The 19,081-nt window shown below is 34.7% G+C and overlaps 1 protein-coding gene across 3 annotated transcripts in view; it reads left to right on the top strand.

The window, feature by feature from the left end:
* The window catches only part of AMMECR1 (AMMECR nuclear protein 1), a 124,108-nt gene that overhangs the window by 48,237 nt on the left and 56,790 nt on the right, over positions 1–19,081 (top strand). For 2 of the 3 annotated variants that reach the window (XM_016942940.3, XM_063804935.1), the window contains exon 2: positions 5,363–5,473. The exons of the other annotated variant lie outside the window; for it this stretch is intronic. In XM_016942940.3, the coding sequence (XP_016798429.1) occupies positions 5,363–5,473 (111 nt within the window). The remainder of the gene's footprint in view (positions 1–5,362; positions 5,474–19,081) is intronic. 3 annotated transcript variants of the gene reach the window in all.

Here is a 19,081-nt window from a genome sequence, read left to right as displayed (position 1 = left end):
CCAGTACCTTAATCTTGGGCTTTCTAGCCTCCATAACAGTGAGGAAATAAATTTCTGTTGTTTATGCCACCTAGTGTATAGTATTTTATTATGGCATCCCTATTACATGATTTAACCATGTTAGGTATGTTTTTATGAATTGAATCTGTAGTTTATATGATTTAGAAATGAAATGTAAAGCTTCTTTTTGTTGAAATAGGAAGTGAAAGGTTTTTACCTGGTGGTGGAAAGAAGACATCATCATTTCTGTACTTCTGCAAGCTGCTAGATCCTGGGGAATTATGGTATTTTTAGCTGGATGTTATGAGGAATATAGTTGTATTTTTGAGCTAAATTGCTGAGAAACCTGAATACAGTTGAGAAACAATCATTATTTGATGGCAGAAGAACAGAACAAGTTACAGGGCTTCTCTCTTTTCCTGTATCCCCCCCCTCCAATGTAAATAACCTTGTTGAGTACCCTATTCTATTAATTATTATAATTATTATTGCATTGGTAGAGATTGATGTAATTTTGTTAATGTTGCCTCCTATAAATCTCATTCTAAAGAATCTTATTCTAAAGAAGAGCAAATTGCCAGAGTCTAAGACTTTTTTGTAACCTCTGTTTTGCCTTGATATGGCAGGAGAGATAGGGTTTAAGGTAAAATATTATTAAGTAAATACACCTTTTTTGTTGTATCACTTAATTGTATTCTGCTCCTGCAAACATATTTCTGATTTGTTCTGGCTCACATCAGTAGATGGGGAGTGTCCTGTTCAGATTTACATTGCTTTTCGTACTTTTGCTGATTGTATGCAACTACATTTCCCTAGAGCTACTGTTGACCTGACAGTATTGGCTGCTAGTTGGCAGGGAGGATTCATCATCTAGATTAGATGGTTACTTCCTGTTCCTGTCTACAGACATGAAAAAATGGAGTGTTTACTTTTCTCCAAAGGTTTCTCAGAAGTAGGAAAATTACTTTAAAAGCTTTGTCTGGTTGCCTTCAGATAAACATTTTCATTAATATTTCATCTCATTTTGAGCCCTCTTCTAGTTTGTAGTATTTTTTCAATGTATGTAGGTGGCCTCAAACCATATGGCAAAAGCATTTCCCAAAACATCCAATCTTTGTCTTACTATGAACTGGTTTTCTGTATTTTTTTTCTCATTGAGCAGCTCCTCTCAATAGGCTCAAAACCCTTTTTCTACTTTGATCTGCCTCTGATTATGCTGATGTATTAGGTCCTTTTTGGAACTCATACATGTTTTAATAGCACTTTTAAAAATGAAATTGCCTATTCCTTCCCTCTGTGTTGCGTGAAGAAAAAAAATTTGTTCCTATTTTTAGATAATATGTGTTGAATGTTCTCGTAGTCATTGCCCTGTACAATGTGGTTATCACACACAAGATACAATGTCTTGTGCTCAGGGATGTTTATTACGTTTCTGTCTACTTTAAAATGCTTAACTTCCCGGGTTCTTATCCCCATTAAATGTTGCTTTTAGGTATTTTAGTTGTTTTTAATTCCATACACGTGTACTTTATAAAATATGTTGGATGAGCATTTGTAATGAGAAATTAGAGTCCCAGATTTTTAATGAATAGTTTTGTTCTGTCTACTAAAAGTCTGACTTCTTCCATCTTCAGGCATCTGTCCTAAACACAGTGAGGTTGTGGAGTAGCACTCCCTCCCATCTTTGACACAGATACTTCCCCGCAATCCCAACTCCCAAAGTGGATGTTGCCTGGGGTAGGTAAGGATCAGGGAGAGTATAGATCATTCTGTATCTGCTCTACGTCTTATGAAGGCTCTTGAGAACACATAGTCCACAGTGCTTCAAATTCAAAGAAATGTTAAATCTGAAAGAGCCCATAGCAAGTTATCAAGACTATCAGACTACTTCCTGTTTCCTGAATGTGCTGTGCACTTTTACATGTCCATGCCCTTGCTTGTTTTGGAGCATCTTTGCTCCTCAGGCTGCCTTGTAAAATGCAGCTTGTCCTCCAGCAACTTAAGCTCTGAATTAATCATTCTGTCATCAGTGATATCATGGCATTTTAAGAAACTATTAATATATAATTTCTCCCATCTTATGTTTGAGTGCTCTGCAACGTATTTCATAGTATAGTGTTTAGTTTGTGTTATTTTTCTACTTTAAGTTTTAAATGTTTACTTGAGCAGATAGGGTTATATTATAGTAAGAATGGTGTATGTATATATTTCCTGGGATAAATAAGAAAGTAGAAGGTAAAACACTTAAATGACTTTCATTTCTAGCGTTTTTGATAGGAAATGAATTCACTCACACTTTTAGGTTTCTCATGGAAGTCATTGAGGAAGAGAATATACAACGTAGTTCTGCCTTATTCAGAAACCATCATGGTATTTTTAAAACATGCTATTATCTATATTACATTGTGATTCACTTCATTCTGAAGCTGCCAAAAGACCTGTCTTACATAGAGATACTTTGGATAGCCATTGTTACGGGAGAGGATTGATACATTTCTGTATTTCTGATTTCTTAATTTATGATCATATGCTACTTCTGTGATCAAAAAATAAAGTTGTTTTTTTTTTTAAAAAAAAGAAGAGACAGGATGGCGATCATTAAAAAGTCAGGAAACAACAGCTCCTGGAGAGGATGTGGAGAAATAGGAACGCTTTTACATTGTTGGGAGTGTAAATTAGTTCAACCATTGTGGAAGACAGTGTGGCGATTCCTTAAGGATCTAGAACTAGAAATACCATTTGACCCAGCAATCCCATTACTGGGTATATGCCGAAAAGATTATAAATCATTCTACTATAAAGAGACATGCACACATATGTTTATTGCAGCACTATTCACAATAGCAAAGACTTCAGACCAACCCAAATGTCCATCAATGATAGACTGGATAAAGAAAATATGGCACATATACACCATGGAATACTATGCAGCCATAAAAAGGATGAGTTCATGTCCTTTGCAGGGACATGGATGAAGCTGGAAACCATCATTCTTAGCAAACTAACACAAGAACAGAAAATCAAACACCACATGTTCTCACTCATAAATGGGAGTTGAACAATGAGAACATGTGGACACAGGGAGGGGAACATCACACACTGGGGCCTGTCAGGGAGTTGGGGGCTAGGGGAGGGATAGCATTAGGATAAATACCTAATGTAGGTGATGGATTGATGGGTGCAGCAAACCACCATGGCACCTGTATACCTATGTAACAAAACTGTGCGTTCTGCACATGTACCCCAGAACTTAAAGTATAATTAAAAAAAAAAAAGGGAGAGAGACAGGCTGGGCACGGTGTCTCACGTCTGTGATCCCAGCACTTTGGGAGGCTCAGGCGGGCAGATCACGAGGCCAGGAGTTTGAGACCAGCCTGACCAACATGGTGAAACCCTGTCTCTACTAAAAATACAAAAATTAGCCAGGCATGGTGGTGCATACCTGTAATCCCAGCTACTTAGGAGGCTGAGGCAGGAGAATTGCTTGAACCCAGGTGACGGAGGTCGCAGTGAGCTGAGATCGCACCACTGCACTCAGCCTGGCAACAGAGCAAGACTCCATCTCAAAACAAAACAAAACAAAAAAATGGTTGCTGATATTGACTATGCCAGATTAGAAACTGAAAAATGAAGAGGTGAATTTCATCCTTAAAGATAAGGTTTAAATTTTAAGATACTGGTATTTATATGAGTAATGAAAGAATTGGTGAGAAAGTAATCCCATCTAATTCTTGTCTTCCTGATCAGTGGTTAGTCAAGAACAATTGGAGAAAAATTCCCAAATGGAGCATTAGAATCTTGGCTCAAGTTATAACAGGTTTATTGCATATGATATAGAAAGCAAAAAAAAAAAAAACTGACTTTTACCGTTTGTTATTTTAATACCTTTAGTGTAGGTCATCCTTCACTTGAATGCTAATGTTGACAGTAACTTGACCTTACACTTTAGTCATCTTTTTGAATGCCACTGGACATTTGGCTCTTGGAAGATGGTAACTCTTAGTACTTCTCCCTGGTTTGTATATATTACTTATTTGGGAACCTATCTGCCATTGTGGCTGTCAGAGCTCAGCATAATTTAAATGTTTAAGGTGGGTGATTGAAGTACTTGAATGAGATATCTTTTCATCTATCTGCTGATGACTCACTAAAGAGTATTTTGAAGAAAGGATGTTCTCCAACTCACCAGTGTATTAGAGGAAAAAACATATGGTATATCCCCTTAAAATTTAAGTTTTTAGAAAGCAGAAATGCATTATTCCAGTATTACTGTGAATACTTATATTACCATAGACCATCCCCATTGTAAGGTACTTATCTTTTTATAAAATGTCCTAAAATGGGTAAATTATTTCATAAAAACTGGCATACAAAGTTGCTCTAATTAGAACGTAATTGTTTTTAGACTTAACCATTAATTGAGGCTGTCAGTAGTTTGCAGCAGAATCCAAGCATCTACTGTATTAAACTTCATCTAAAACCACGTTATTCTTGATGATATTTTGTTATAATTGATACTTTGTTCTTTGATGCTTGAGAGATTGTATTTGCAGGTAATACTTTTATCTAAAAATTAAGATGAATTTTCTGGTTTCAGAGTATTATTTTGTTAATGTCTGCTGTTGCCCTTCACCTCTCTGAACCCTACTGATTTTTCTAGATCAAGCTAAAGAATGTCGAGCTTGATGAAGTTTTCTTCTATCTCAATAGCTTAAATTATGGCATTTGGACATGGTTTATAGTATCTATTTCCTTTTTCCTTGTATTAGTTAGCTGTGTAATAGTTATGCCTGCCTCTTATACTGGCTCCTAGAGAGCAATGACTGTGTTTTAGGCATCCTTGTAGCACCTTTCACAGTACATATCCCCTATATTTTCAGGAAGTATTTATGAAAATCATTGGTTTTTATCCCAGATTTTCCAAATTAGACTTACAAATAAGTCAGTAATTTGAGGTTTAAATGAGTAATTACACAGTTAGCCATAATGGTTAAGGCTCTATAGTTAAGATTGCCCAGGTTTGAGTGCCTGCTTCATTATGTATCAACTGTGAGACTCCCTCATCTGTAAATAGGAATGTTAGTATCAGCCTCCTAGAATTGTTGATGAAGACTAACATAATTAGTTTGTTTAAAACATTTATTGAGATACCAAACATATAGGATACACTCAATATAATGTAGTAGTAGTATAATATAACTTTTGCTAAATGTAGTCCTATTGGGCTGGCCTGTGAGCCCCTTGAAGGCCTGTCTTTTGGTCTTTATATCTCAGGCACCTAACCTAGCAGACAGTCAATACTCAATAAATACTTGCTTGAATTGAATTGATTTATTTACCCTATTTTTATCTTCCATTACAGCCCACTGTTTGTAACATGGAAGATTGGTCGAGACAAAAGATTACGTGGATGCATAGGTACTTTTTCTGCCATGAATTTGCATTCAGGACTCAGGGAGTACACACTTACCAGGTGAAGACCAATTTTTGTTACCTCTGCTTTTACATTAAAAAAAAAACTTATGAAACTTGAATCTGATACTTTAACTCCTTTTACTGAATTGTCAACGTTCTTGTCTTCCTTCATGTCAGGTTTTTCCTTTGTCTTTAACCATTTACCTTTTCTCTGGTAAAATGTTATTGATATATATTACCATAATATAAAATACTGTGATTAATGTATTCTGCCATCGATGTTTTGAAGTGTTTTTTTTTCTTCCAGTGGCCAGCTTATTTTGTATAACTTGAAAACCAATGACCAAATGTCCACGGGTTACCAAAATATGTGATTTCTATAGTAACAGTCATTATTTCTTCCCTCTTGTGTTTTTTAAAAATAGTTGTTGTCTCTTTCATCTTACACATTTTGTTACACTTTTAAGGACTTTTGAAATTGAAAGGAGAGCCTAGGAAGAAAGTGATGCCACAGCCTAGCAGTATAATCATTCACATTCACACTTCACCCAGAATTAATTGTAGCTTGCTTATTTTCTTTTATCTAATAAAAGGACAAAGTAATTCCTCATTACAGTTGTTTAAAACTTTGTTCTTAATTTCTGAATTCACAAAAAGCTATCTAGCACACAATGTGAATTTTTTGGTTCAAGTTTAGATTTCAAGCAAATTGTGACCCAAAATTATTTCAAAAGAAGAAAATTCCTTAAATAATAAGCTATTAGTAAAGGAATTTCCTGTTTTTGTTCACATTTTAGGGTGATTATCTGATACAGTTTCTATAGTTGTAATATGCACAGTGTCTGTCCAACAAGAAATTGCTCCCTGCTGACTATTGGTACTTGGGGCATGTTTCTCAACCTCCATAGGTAAAATAGTAATTACAGTATTTTGTTCTATATACTTAATAGAGGTGTTAGGAGAATGAAGTAATAATCACTATTTTACTTCAGGATTAATGTGGAACATTATTTTACTGTAGAACTGCATAAATGCAGGCTCATAGCACCAGTTAATAAAATACGGTAACTGAGTTTGGTATTCTCATATTTGAAGGTATGCAGTAGCTCACAGCTGCAGGGTTTTCTCAGCTTACAGTGAAGCCCAGAAAAAAAACCAATGGCTTGGGGGATCATATTCATTTTTTAGCTTTTCACAGGTATAAGAAACTGGGTGTTTGGATTTGATTAAATAACATACAGGCTGTAAGGGTTGAAACACATATTCTGGAAATAAATTCAACTTGTTAAAGATAATATAAGTACTAGTCTAGGCATGTTAGATTTTTTTTTTCTGACATAAAATACAATGGGCTCATTTTTGGGACTTCAGCAAATTCTGCCAATGGCTACCTTTTTGGGACAGGTACATATTAAATTACACATTTAATACTAATCAATGGCAATTTATTGTACATTTCCCAAAATAAGTTGTTATGAGGAACACTGGTTCCTTTGCGCTACCTGAAGAAAAGAATTCTGTGACCAAATAAGTTTGGGAAACACTGGTTAAAAAATGTAAACAACTCTGCTCACTGTAGGACTTCTCAGAACCTTTTATGTTAATAGTGTTATGTATATCTAAGAGAGAGAAATAGAATGTAGCATTTTCCAGGCTTATTTGATTACAGGACCCTTTTATCCTCCCACCCCAAAGTCTGAGTGTTCCAAGGAAAACATTTTTGGAAACACAAGTCTGTTTTCAAAACAGAATATTACTTTATATTTGGGTAGTAAGAGTTGGTATTATAGAAACCCTTTGTGCTTTCTAGTGAAATTGTAGCAGAAATCCCATTATCAAACATTATATACCTTAGAAATCTTTCGTAGTGGTCACTGTGGTAGCAATTGGGTTTTGTTTAAAGAAAAAAATAAATTCTTTTGCCTATGTTGGCAAGGGGTGAAAACATCCAACTTTTCTGGACTTGTCCATTTATATCCTAGGGTAATGACCAGAAGAATTACAGTATAATTTTCTGACAATAATGTGATTCTGAATGAATTGTTCAAATACTTGAAGTTGGAAATTTGCCTACATTTGTATACCTTGTTACCCTCATTGCAATCTATAGCTCTTCCTGTTTACTTTTCAACTTTTTTCTCATGTTTCTATACAGCTTCCTCAAATTGTATATATCACATTAAAGAGGCGTGTGTGTGTGCGTGTGTATACATATGTTTGTGTGTGTATACACACATGCACATACCTGGTTTTACTTCTCATTTTTGTTTGGCTTAATTTCTTTTGTATAACAAGATATTAACAATCATACTAGTTGGAAAAGATGAACAAAAGAAAACAAGTCTTACAAAATACAATTAATCTTTTTTCCTGGATTCATTTTAGCATCAAAAGTTGTAAGGAGTCATTTTTAAAAGTTGGAATATAATATTTTTCTGTTCAGTAGTGTGCTTATCATTTTTACGTATTATGTTATTATGATTATTTTTGTTAATGGCTGCCATTTATTAAGAATTTACTATGTCAGACATTGTTGAGGAGCTTTACATGCATAGTCCTTGTAATAACCCTTAGGTACTAATATCTACATTTTCAAAATGAGGAAACTGAGAATTAGGTAATTTAAATAATTTACCCACTCACACATCTATTAAGTGATAGAACCAGGATTCAAACCCAGAGCATGTGTCTACAAAATCCATCCCCTAACCGAGGCAACATTTTCTGATTATTTATGTTTTGCAGCTTTGTCATGAAAATAATGAACTTGAAAGCAAGTTACTATAAATTTTATAAATCATAGATCAGTAATCCTTCAAAAATTCTAGTTAGGAGTTAAGACTGAAATTTTGCAACAAGAAAATCCATAGATATTATTATGGAAAGTATACAACTCAGAGTTGTATAGAGCAGAGAGAAGAAAATTGACTTGAACTAATATTGTATTAAGGATAAAGCTTATTACAAAACAATACTACTGTAGGATAGGAAATTGTATTCTTTGGCTACATGGACTAGACTTTAAGAATACAATTTTTTTTGAACATAAAAATTGGTGATTCTTGGCTTCTGGTCGTCCCACCTTAAAAACCCATAACTCACAAAATGAATAAATAGAATTAAATGAACTTAGGGGATAGGGGCATAAAGGAGGGAGAAAGCAAAACAAAAAACAAAATAAAACAAAACAAAAAATAAGCAGTGAAATTAAAGGCATTCTAGGTATAGGCATCTTTTTAAAAATTCAAATATCCGGTTCATCTGTGATTAGATAGACTATTGTTTGATTTTCAGAATGTTACTCAATTATATCTCTTCTTTTTTTTATTGTGGGGAAATATATGTAACATAAAATTTACCATTTTAACCATTTTTAAATGTATAGTCCTGTGGCCTTAAGCGCAATCATGTTGTTGTACGGTCATCACCACCATCCATCTCCAGAACGTTTTTCATCTTCCCCAACTGAAACTCTACCCATTAAACATGAACTCCACATTCTTCCTCCTCCAGGCCCTGGCAACCACCATTCTACTTTGCGTTGCTATGAATTTGACTACTCTAGGTACCTCGTATCAGTGGAATCATATGATATTTGTCATTTTGTGACTAGCTTATTTCACTTAGCATAATGTCTTCAAGGTTCATCCATGTGGTAGCGTGTGTCAATTTACCTTCTTTTTAAGGCAGAATATATTCCATTGTATGTATATACCACATTCTGTTTATCCTTTCATCCATTGGTGGACGTTTGGGTGGGTGGCTTCTACCTTTTGGCTGTTGTGAATAATGCTGCGATGAACATAGGTGCACAAAATATCTGTTTGAGTACCCTTTTTCCTCTTAAAAGTGAACCAGTTTATAGAAGACAATGATCTAGCTTGTGTGTAGTCCCTTAACTCTAAAACCTTTCTTAAAAATATGACCAGATATTTTTTAAAATGAAATGCCTATCCTGAATTAAGTTTTTATTTATAAATAAAATTATAAACTTTTAATTTTAATAAAATTATTAAAACTTTTAGAATTAAAGTACTTGTCATAGTCAAGTTGTATGTTCAAATATGACCAGGTATTTTTTAAATGAAATGCCTATCCTGAATTAAGTTTTTTAAATATATATATAAACATAATCTTTTAAATGTAAAGTACTTGTCAAAGTCAAGTCATATGTTCTCCTAATTGAAATTTTGATTTTAGATTGAAATAAAATCTTATAAAGAGGCTGAGGATTTCTTCTCAATTGTGAAAATACATAGTATTTGTGTAGGTAATGAAAAGTTTATGAGAAGTACATGGAACTATTATAAATAGACTATTCTTTGTCTGACCTTGAAGGATCTGGGTAAAAGCAGGAAAGATTATAGAAAATACGAAGCAGGATGGAGAGCTCAGAATTATTGATAAAAGTCTATCCATAGAATTTGGTGATAAAGTCCACAAATTACCCTATTTATCATTGCTCAAGACTTCAAAGTAGAAATATTCTTTGTCCGAGCTGAAGGAGATAATTTCCAGTATTGTGTTTATGGCTTTTATATATTAGAAAGCAGAGGCAGATTCATTTCCCCAATTTTAGTACTTAGAAAACATACTTTTATAGAGAGGAAAATTACCACTAATATAGATTAATATAAACATCTGAGTCAAAAAAGATTCCTGGCCGAGCGCGGTGGCTCACGCCTGTAATCCCAGTAATCCCAGGCCGGCAGATCACGAGGTCAGGAGATCGAGACCATCCTGACTAACACGGTGAAACTCCGTCTCTACTAAAAATACAAAAAATTAGCCGGGCGTGGTGGCGGGTGCCTGTAGTCCCAGCTACTCAGGAGGCTGAGGCAGGAGAATGGCATGAACCCGGGAGGCAGAGCTTGCAGTGAGCCAAGATTGCGCCACTGCACTCCAGCCTGGGCGACAGAGCGAGACTCCATCTCTTAAAAAAAAAAAAAAAAGAAAAAAAAAGTTTCCTTAAAATTTTGGCTAATAAATTTCCCAGCAAAATGCAGATCTATTTCTTTATGTAAATTCAAGTTGGCAGTAATTTTTCTAGAACACATTAAGTAATTAATAGATGTATTCTTATTCAGCAAAACAGGATTGTGGTCTGTCACCACACTTAAAAGACTATCTTTTTTTCTCCTTTGTTGTACTTAGACCTCTCGGCAGTGAAATAATTATGCAGGTGCTGGCAGTTCTAGAACTTGATTGTGAACTATGCCACTTTTGTTGAACTACTTAATTCTAAGAAATTAGCAATGAAAGTTTAGCCCTTTCTAGGGAACAGTATGACCACATAAAAGGTGATGTGCTGTGTTTTGTTTTGGAGTTTTATTTTGTTCTGTGTGGGTTAGTGGGGTTGTGTGTCAGGGGAGTTTGAGGGGGGATTGATTGCTTGCATGGTACAAATATTCACTTTCCATTAGATTTTTTGAGATACTGAAAATAGCTAACAAACCTACTTTATTACTTTCAAAGGTCCTAGCTAGATTGGGTACTTATGGGATTCATTGTAAACTGAATTTGCTTTTATATTTTGGTGTTGTAATCTGGCATTTTTCTAAAGCAGTATGAGTTTAAAGCCATTATAAGCAGCATAATATTTTCCCTGTCATAGTAGACCATCGTGTGATCATTTTTATTCTTGATTATTTGGGTAACCACTCTAGGCTCATTGTGAACACTTAGATTAAACAAGTTCCTCCTCCCTCTCATTTAATATTAGTCTTTATGGTAGCATCACCCAGATTGATTTTTCTTATGAAAAGAAAAGCTGTACGAATCACCTCTGACTGTACATTATTGTTATGGAAGCTCATTCTGGAGATGTTAAGGCCAAACAATTTTTGGCAAGTGGTTGTGGCAAGACTTCTGGCTAAAGTATGCATTTTGGGGAAATAAATTAGATGTATCACAAACAATGCAAAATTAATTAGTTTAATTTACAACCTACATTTTTTGCCTTTTTATAAAAGAGATGATGGCCTGAGTCCTAAAGCTTATACCTAATTTGATAGTTTCAGTTTATTAATTACAAAATGAGAAACATTTGTCAGATTTTATAGGCACTTAATTTAAGGTACAGTTTGGAACCTAGGTTGTTGTACGCTCTTTACTCAAAATTATCCACATGAAGCATGGTGAACTATCTGCTCAAACTGGAGTCCTCATTTTAGCCATGAGGTTAATGCACTCCTTCGTTATCCCAAGGTTGTGCTAATGTGCAGAGATGTAGCCACAAGATTCCCAGCAGGATGTGGAAACTAAGCAGCAGGAACCATTTGCAGAATGGGTAATGGCTCCTGAATTGTAGAGAATTGTCTGAATTCATATAGCACCTACTGCCACAGAAATTAAGTGTAGTGAGTATATCAGATTCGAATTCCTTATCACATCTTTCAGATCTTTAGAGTTTCCAGTTGGAATCTCCCTGCTGCTTTGATTAAGAGCCACAGGCAAAATGCCTGGGGCAGAAAAGGCCATCTGTGAAAAGGTAGTGTTGAGAGAAGCTGAAAATGGGCTTTTTCAGCACCAGGGCTCTTGGTTCTTAAGTTTGATAGGGAGAGAGTGAACTATAAGAAATTTACCCTATTTTTACATCTATCTGTAAAGTTTAATACCTCTCTGGTCCTTCGAGGCTGTTTCCCCTTTTAATCATGTTTAAACAGTTCATCCTGCAAATCTTGTCTTAATTTTGCCTTAGGAGTTTATGATATATTAGGAGAGATAAGAAGTTATCGAAATAATTGTAGTCCTAGGTAGAAAGCAGTTTTTCTCAAGAAGCAGAGGACGTGATACTGGATGATTACTACTCTATATCTGTTATAAAAGCTAAAATGTATTTAAAGGTATCTATAAATTATTTTATTTGGTTCATCCCTAGTTCACTTTTTATAAAAGCAAAACAGTATGTACCACTTTCTGGCTTGTTTTTATCCTACATGGTCCAAAAAGGTCAAAATTATAGGGATGCGTATAAATCATTATTATCAAAGCAACCATATACAAGGTGTTGGGTATTTATATTTTAAGAAATTTGTAATACATATTTTAAAGGGGAAAATGATCTTGTCATATAAGAAAAAGCCTTTGAAATAGAGGACTCTTAAGAGTGTGCAGGCACATGCACACATACACAGGGAGTTTACCAAACATTAGCTAGAACCAAGTTGGATTATAGCTCTGATGCTTGGCAAATGAACAAAATTAAAAGTTATAGTTTAGATTTCACTTTCCTCTTGTCTTGTTAAAGTGAATTCATATTTTGTTTTAGTACAGTAAACTGATATCTGTCTCCTTTCCTGAGAGTCATTGTCTGCGATAGTCTTCATTTTTTCAGATGAATGACTGAAATGGTAAAGCTAAGTTAGAACACAAATATTGTATGAAATTATTACATTGGATGTGGCCTAAAATTATACTATAGACATTAAAAATATATTTCTTTTGTCTGAATATTTACATAATAAATATTGGGCTTACTTATAAGTGTCTAAAGTATTTGAGTCATTAGGACCTGAATGAACAGGAGGACAGATTTGTATCTTAGTGTTCTGGAAGAATAAGATGGTTATGCTTTGATGTAACTAAAGGTGATTATCATGCAAATCCTATGCTTTTACCACTTTTAAGGGGACAATGTTAGGAATTTGAGTACTTTAAAATAATTGAAAGTTGAGGTTTTGGTGTAGCAATTGAATATTAAAATTTTAGTTATGATCTTATGAGCATGAGAAATACTTTTTAAAAGTAGAAGGCAAAAGAAATGAAGCCCTTCTCTGTGATCTTTCCCCTTCTCTCAAACTTCAAACTGCCTTAAATGTGGTTATCCAAAGTAGTAGTCCTTGGAAAAAACTTACTTTTCATCATTGATAACAATTTGTTGATCTTTAAATGCTAAACACTTATTGCATCGTAAGTCCTTTATCTTGCATCATAAATATATTTTTCTTAGAAACAACTCTAGTTTTTCTTACATTCTCTCTCAATTTTTAAATAAAGAGCAAACTTTCAACATAAAAGTCCTGTCCTAAAGAACTACATTATCTGATCTACTTCTTGTTAACAAAAGAAATAAAATATATCTATATTTATATAACAAAATAGACATGGACAAATTGTAACATTTAAAAAATTTTCTATTGGAATAGAATATCATAGATGCTAGGAAATTCTAAAGATGGAAAACAATATAGTCATGTACCGCATAATGACGTTTTGGTCAACAGTGGACTGCATATACAACAGTGGTCCCATAAGATTATAATACTTTAATTTTACTCTATCATTTCTATGTTTAGATGCACAAATACTTAACGATTGTGTTACAGTTGCCTACATTATGCAGTATAGTAACATGCTGTACAGCTTTGTAGCCTAGGAGCAATAGGCTATATCATATAGCCTAGGTACGTTGTAGACTATACCATCTATGTTTGTGTAAATACACTCTATGATGTTCACACAACAATGAAATTGTTTAATGATGCATTTCTCAGAATGAATCCCCACCATTAAGCAATACATGACTGTATTTAATACATTCTTTTGAGGATGAAGCTCTAATTATTGTTAATATCAAATATGCAGTGTACTTTTCAGTATATTTAAAATCTAAAAGTGAAGAAAATACATTTGGATTCATAAGGTACAGATTTACACTTGGTGTGATGTTCAGAAAACTCATTTTTGTTAATTTTACTTCAGCTCAAAAAATTATCCTGTAAATATACATATGGAAACTATAGACTTATTCAGATTAGATTAGCATGTTATTGTCTCCATTTTTAACACTCTGTTTTTTTTATTTCTACATGGAAATGCTAACTTTTGTATCCTTCCTAGTAGTGAAAGAGAAAGTTAGAAAAGGCCATAAAATAAATTCTTCAGAAGCTTTAATTAAAGGGATTGCCCAGAACTCAACTTCTTGTTGCTATACGCAACTACCTTCAGGACTACTTTGTATGTTCTACAAAGCTGATTTAAAAGGTTCCAACTGCAGTCACTTCACTGAGGATGGCAGGAAAGAGAATCTCTTAAGTTCTTCAGGCTGCTTTTAACCTAAACCATTCTTCTAAGATGACCATTACTTGCCTCCTAGCTAAGCCTGGAGAAGTATTTTAAGCCTTTGAAATGAGTGGAGCTGTGTTGCATATGAAGAACAGTAAACAACTGTACACTGCTGGTTAGACTTGTACTGCTAATGAGATCATGGGTTCAATCCCTATTTGGACCATATTTTTAGACAATAGCTACCACTAGATCCCAGGCGTTGATTACAGTGGGGCTCAGACAGAGCACGTAGGCGAATCAGTACCAAACCCAAGTTTTAGCATCATTTCAGCATATGAAACGTGCTACATTAAAAGTACCCAAAACAATGTGGTCTTAAAATGTGATATACACAAACCCTTTGAAAGTAGCAAGACAGACATGCCCTTTTTCTAAAATTGACAAATCCTGAAGAGGAAGAAAAGAGTTGGGACAATAAAACACTGGTTCTGGAATCTGGAATGTTGCTTTAAGTCCAGGCCAGCAGTGACAAAAGTTATTGTAATGACCTCTGAACAGACAGACACTGCCATTGAGCAGGCCTCTGGTATAGAAAACATGGTACATTTGGGAGTTGTGAATATAGCTCCAGGTGTGCTCCTAAATCAGTTCACAGTAGATTATGCTTAACAACATTGAGATGTTATTGGAGGTGTGGATGAGGAAGTTTGTTGTTGCAGTCCTTTTTTGCACCTTATTTTAAAGAATAAATGAAACATTTTTGTAATTGTCTTTTAAAAAATTTTAAATGGAAGGGAAGTTTACTTCTGATGCTTCAGTGTTGTAAGTTCAACATATAGACTGTCAACCTAAATTCATGGTATAACACAGTTCTTTTCTTTTTTCTTTCTTTTTTTTGTATCTGTTCAATGAAAATAAGGTACAACCCAGGTTTTTACTTCTGACTAGAAGTATACTTCTGACTAGAAGTATTCCACTTCAAGATCTGAGAGTAGCATTTTCTCAAACTTTCACCTTAAAAAACAACATCACTGAACAAAAACTATCACACAGAATGGATAAGAAGTTTTGTAGATCTTTTTGGTGATGAACTATGACATGAGCCTTATAGATTGTAAAATATAGTTGAAACTAATGTACATAACGAAAATTTTTAAATTTTATTTGCTGTTAAATTCTGTGAAATTTCAGTTATTTAAAATAAACATGCAAAAATATGAAATGTAATGTTTCAGATTGCAAGGTAATATGTAATATGTTTGTAAGATACTCTGGTCTAATACTAACTAGTAGTATTTGGATTTGTACAGTCATAATTCATTAAAATGACTTCATTTTAACATGTACCGATGTAGACTAATATTGTAAGTTCTGATTTAAAGAATGGTGACAAAATGGCGCATGTAATACTTTTGCAAGTGTTGGGGAGGTCGGTATGTTTTGAAAAGAGTAATTTAACTTTTGGGTGCCAGGAAATGGGTTATCTCAAAGACCATTGCTGGCAGTGGGCAGGCCTGGTAATACTGGCACAGAGCATTAATCATACACCTTATTAACGGTGAGGTGAATAACTTTGAAATAAAGTTTTAGGGAAAAAAAGAGACTACCCAAAACTTAGCTATCTCATGAACAGTTGATACTAATTATAATAATAATTGCTTTGAATCTAAAAGAAAAAAGAATATTTTTAGATGTTAATTTTTCTTCACAAACTCTTTGAAGAGTGTCAATGTGACATTAGAGAAAAGGTCTTTGGAGTGGCAGTAGAACTGACAACACAGGTTGGACTTCAGCAGGCCTGAAAATGGTATGGCCAAAAGGGGAGATTTCTTTCTGCCTCTAATAAAGAGTAGTGGCTAGGAATAGGAGTCATCTCAGATGATACTGGATTTCAGCTGAAGCAACTCTTAAATATTTCAGTGGTAAAAGGATGACTATGTTAAATTCATGGGTTTGTAAATACATGTTATAAAATGTAATTGTTCTTTTTAAAAGCACATATTTTTTTAAAAGCCTACATTTTAAAGTTGTCATCTATTGTGTATTGAGATGTTCCTGTGCCTCACAGATCAGCTCACTAAGGTGTGGTAGCTATTGTCTAAAAATATGTACCCTCTCATACTGTTGCAGCTTCCTCTTCATAGGCTTTATTATTGCCCAGAGCAGCACATTTACCCCATTAGCCAAAATGGCACAAACAACGCCCATTGGCATGACTGAACTCTCCTCAGTTGGTGTCAATCCTTATATCTGAGATAAGAAGCTTTTCTGTGTCTACCTTTCTCACCTAGAGTAAAAGCCAAAGTATTTAAAAAACATATATTTCACTCAGAGTAAAGTTAATGTTCTGCAATGAATGCCACCATGCTCAGCTTGCCCCTCTCACCTCATCTCCTACTCCCCTCTTCCCACCTCCATTCTTTCTCTTGGCCTTAGCTAGGCTGGTTTCCTTGTTTCCCTTTGAACACACCAAGCATGGTCCCCCCCAGGGGCTTTGCACTTGAATTTTCTTTACTTGCAACAGTCTTCTACTAGATAGACATGTAGCTTGGCTTCCTCACTCCCTTCAGGTCTCTATTCAAATGATGCCATTATCAGTGACACGTATGTAAAATAGCAAGGCCTACATTTGATATCTGGCTCTCCCTGCCCGTTTACCCTGCTTCATTTCTCTCCGTAGCACTTATCACCACCTGGCATACTGTAAATTTACTTGTATATTTGTGAGTCTTTCTTAATGCGAATGTAAATTCCATGAGGGCAAGGACTGCTGTAATATTCCTCAAAGCCTACAACAGTACGTGGTACATAGTAGGCATTCAGAAAATATTAGTTGAATAAATAAAAGTCTTGTTTTTATCAGCATTTAGAAATTGTGGATTATAAAGTATAATTCTTTGTCTTACTACTTTACCTAGATGTGAAATTATTTGGTCTTATTGTGGCTAGTTTCTTATAGTTTTCATTGAGTGCATATTGAATGTATTTTTTTTGTGTGTGAGTGGTTTGACATTAAAATTCTCTTTTAAAACTCATTTTATCATGAACACTTTTAAATACTCGCAAAAATAGACTATTATAATGATGCAGTCATTTTTATAATAGTGATTTTTTTTCTCTTTTCTTTTTGTGGGGAACAGAGTCTCACTATGTTACCCAGGCTAGTCATGAACTCCTGGGCTCAAACAATCCTCCAGCCTCTGCTTCCCTAACTGTTGGGATTACAGGTGTGAGCCACCATACCTGGCTGCTTTTTCATTTTACTTATTTTTATTTTAATACTTGCTTTTTAAGTACAGAGGCAGTATGAGGTTGTAGAAAGAGGTAGCCATATCTGGGTTCTAGTTGTGAATCCCTCAATTCTTAGCTTTGTGACCCAAGGGAAGCTACTGAATTTCTGCCATGTCTTGGTTTTCTCATCTGTAAAATGGGTATAATTCTAAACTGGTAAGTTTGTTGTGAGGATTAGGACATATATGTATATGAAGTATCTTATACATACTAGGTACGTAGTAAATATTTATATTGTAGTACATGCATAGTAAATATTTATATTTCTACTTCAGGAAGAAATTAAGTAGTGAGAATGGCCAAGAAATGAAATTTTAAATATATTTATAGCAATTTCAGTTTTTTTTTTCTCTTGGACACATGTAGGTAGGCAGGAATTTTCATAATATGAGAAGAAACAAGCATTATCAGTAAATAAACCAGTGACCCCATAATCAGTCACCATCACATTTCTGTTTATGTAATTCTTTAAAAAATACACACATACATGTAACTGATCATTGAGCAAAACGCTATCAGTCTATATTTCCTGTTGGTTCTGCCCCACAGATATCTCTTGAATCCACCCCATCCTCTTCAGCCTCACTGCCACTGCCTTTGTCTGGGTTCTTATTCTGGCTCACTGGTTTCCCTGCTTCCCTTTGAAGCCATTGTACACCAATCACCAGAATTATCTTTGTTGACAAAAATCTATCTCACTCTCCTTAAAACAGTGCCTGTTATTCCTTATCACCAGAGAGGAAAACCCATTTTTATTAAGAAGCATAGTACTTGAGGACCTAACCTCACACTCCAGCCATGCACACAATTATTCACCACTTCCCAAATATATTCTTTCATGTCTCTCTGGCTTCACATTTTTTTCTTTGCCTCTCCCCATTTCCACCCAGTCAACTCCTACTTATCCTTCAAGACTCAGCTTGCTCATTGCTTCCTCTGTGAGATTTCCTTGACAGTCCCCAGGAAAATTGGTCAGTCTCTTTTAGGCCTCTATTATAACACTTAACACACTGGATTATAATTATTAATTTTATGTTTGTCTCTCCCTTTTGAAATTGCGCTCCACAGTAGTTTACCAAGCAACATCAAAGCAAACTAACAAAAACCAGTCTCATTGCTTTGTAGCAACTTTGCTTGATCCTGATAACCATTCTACTCTCTTTCTTTTCTGTTTGCATATGTTAGCTTACATCTGTCACCTTTTCTTGCTGCCAGCATACTTGAGCCAGTAAGAGTTACCAGTGTTGATTGATAGTGCAAAGGGTGGCTTAAGGCCACTTGGAATTAGACTGAGCCAGAGGACAGGGATCTTTATACAGAACACTTTAGAAAACAAATTGACATGAGGTTGATCTCATTATAAGTG

The sequence above is a fragment of the Pan troglodytes genome, chromosome X (genome assembly GCF_028858775.2).
Source record: "Pan troglodytes isolate AG18354 chromosome X, NHGRI_mPanTro3-v2.0_pri, whole genome shotgun sequence".
Lineage (NCBI taxonomy): Eukaryota > Metazoa > Chordata > Mammalia > Primates > Hominidae > Pan > Pan troglodytes.
This window is presented reverse-complemented; position numbering and strand designations above follow the sequence as displayed.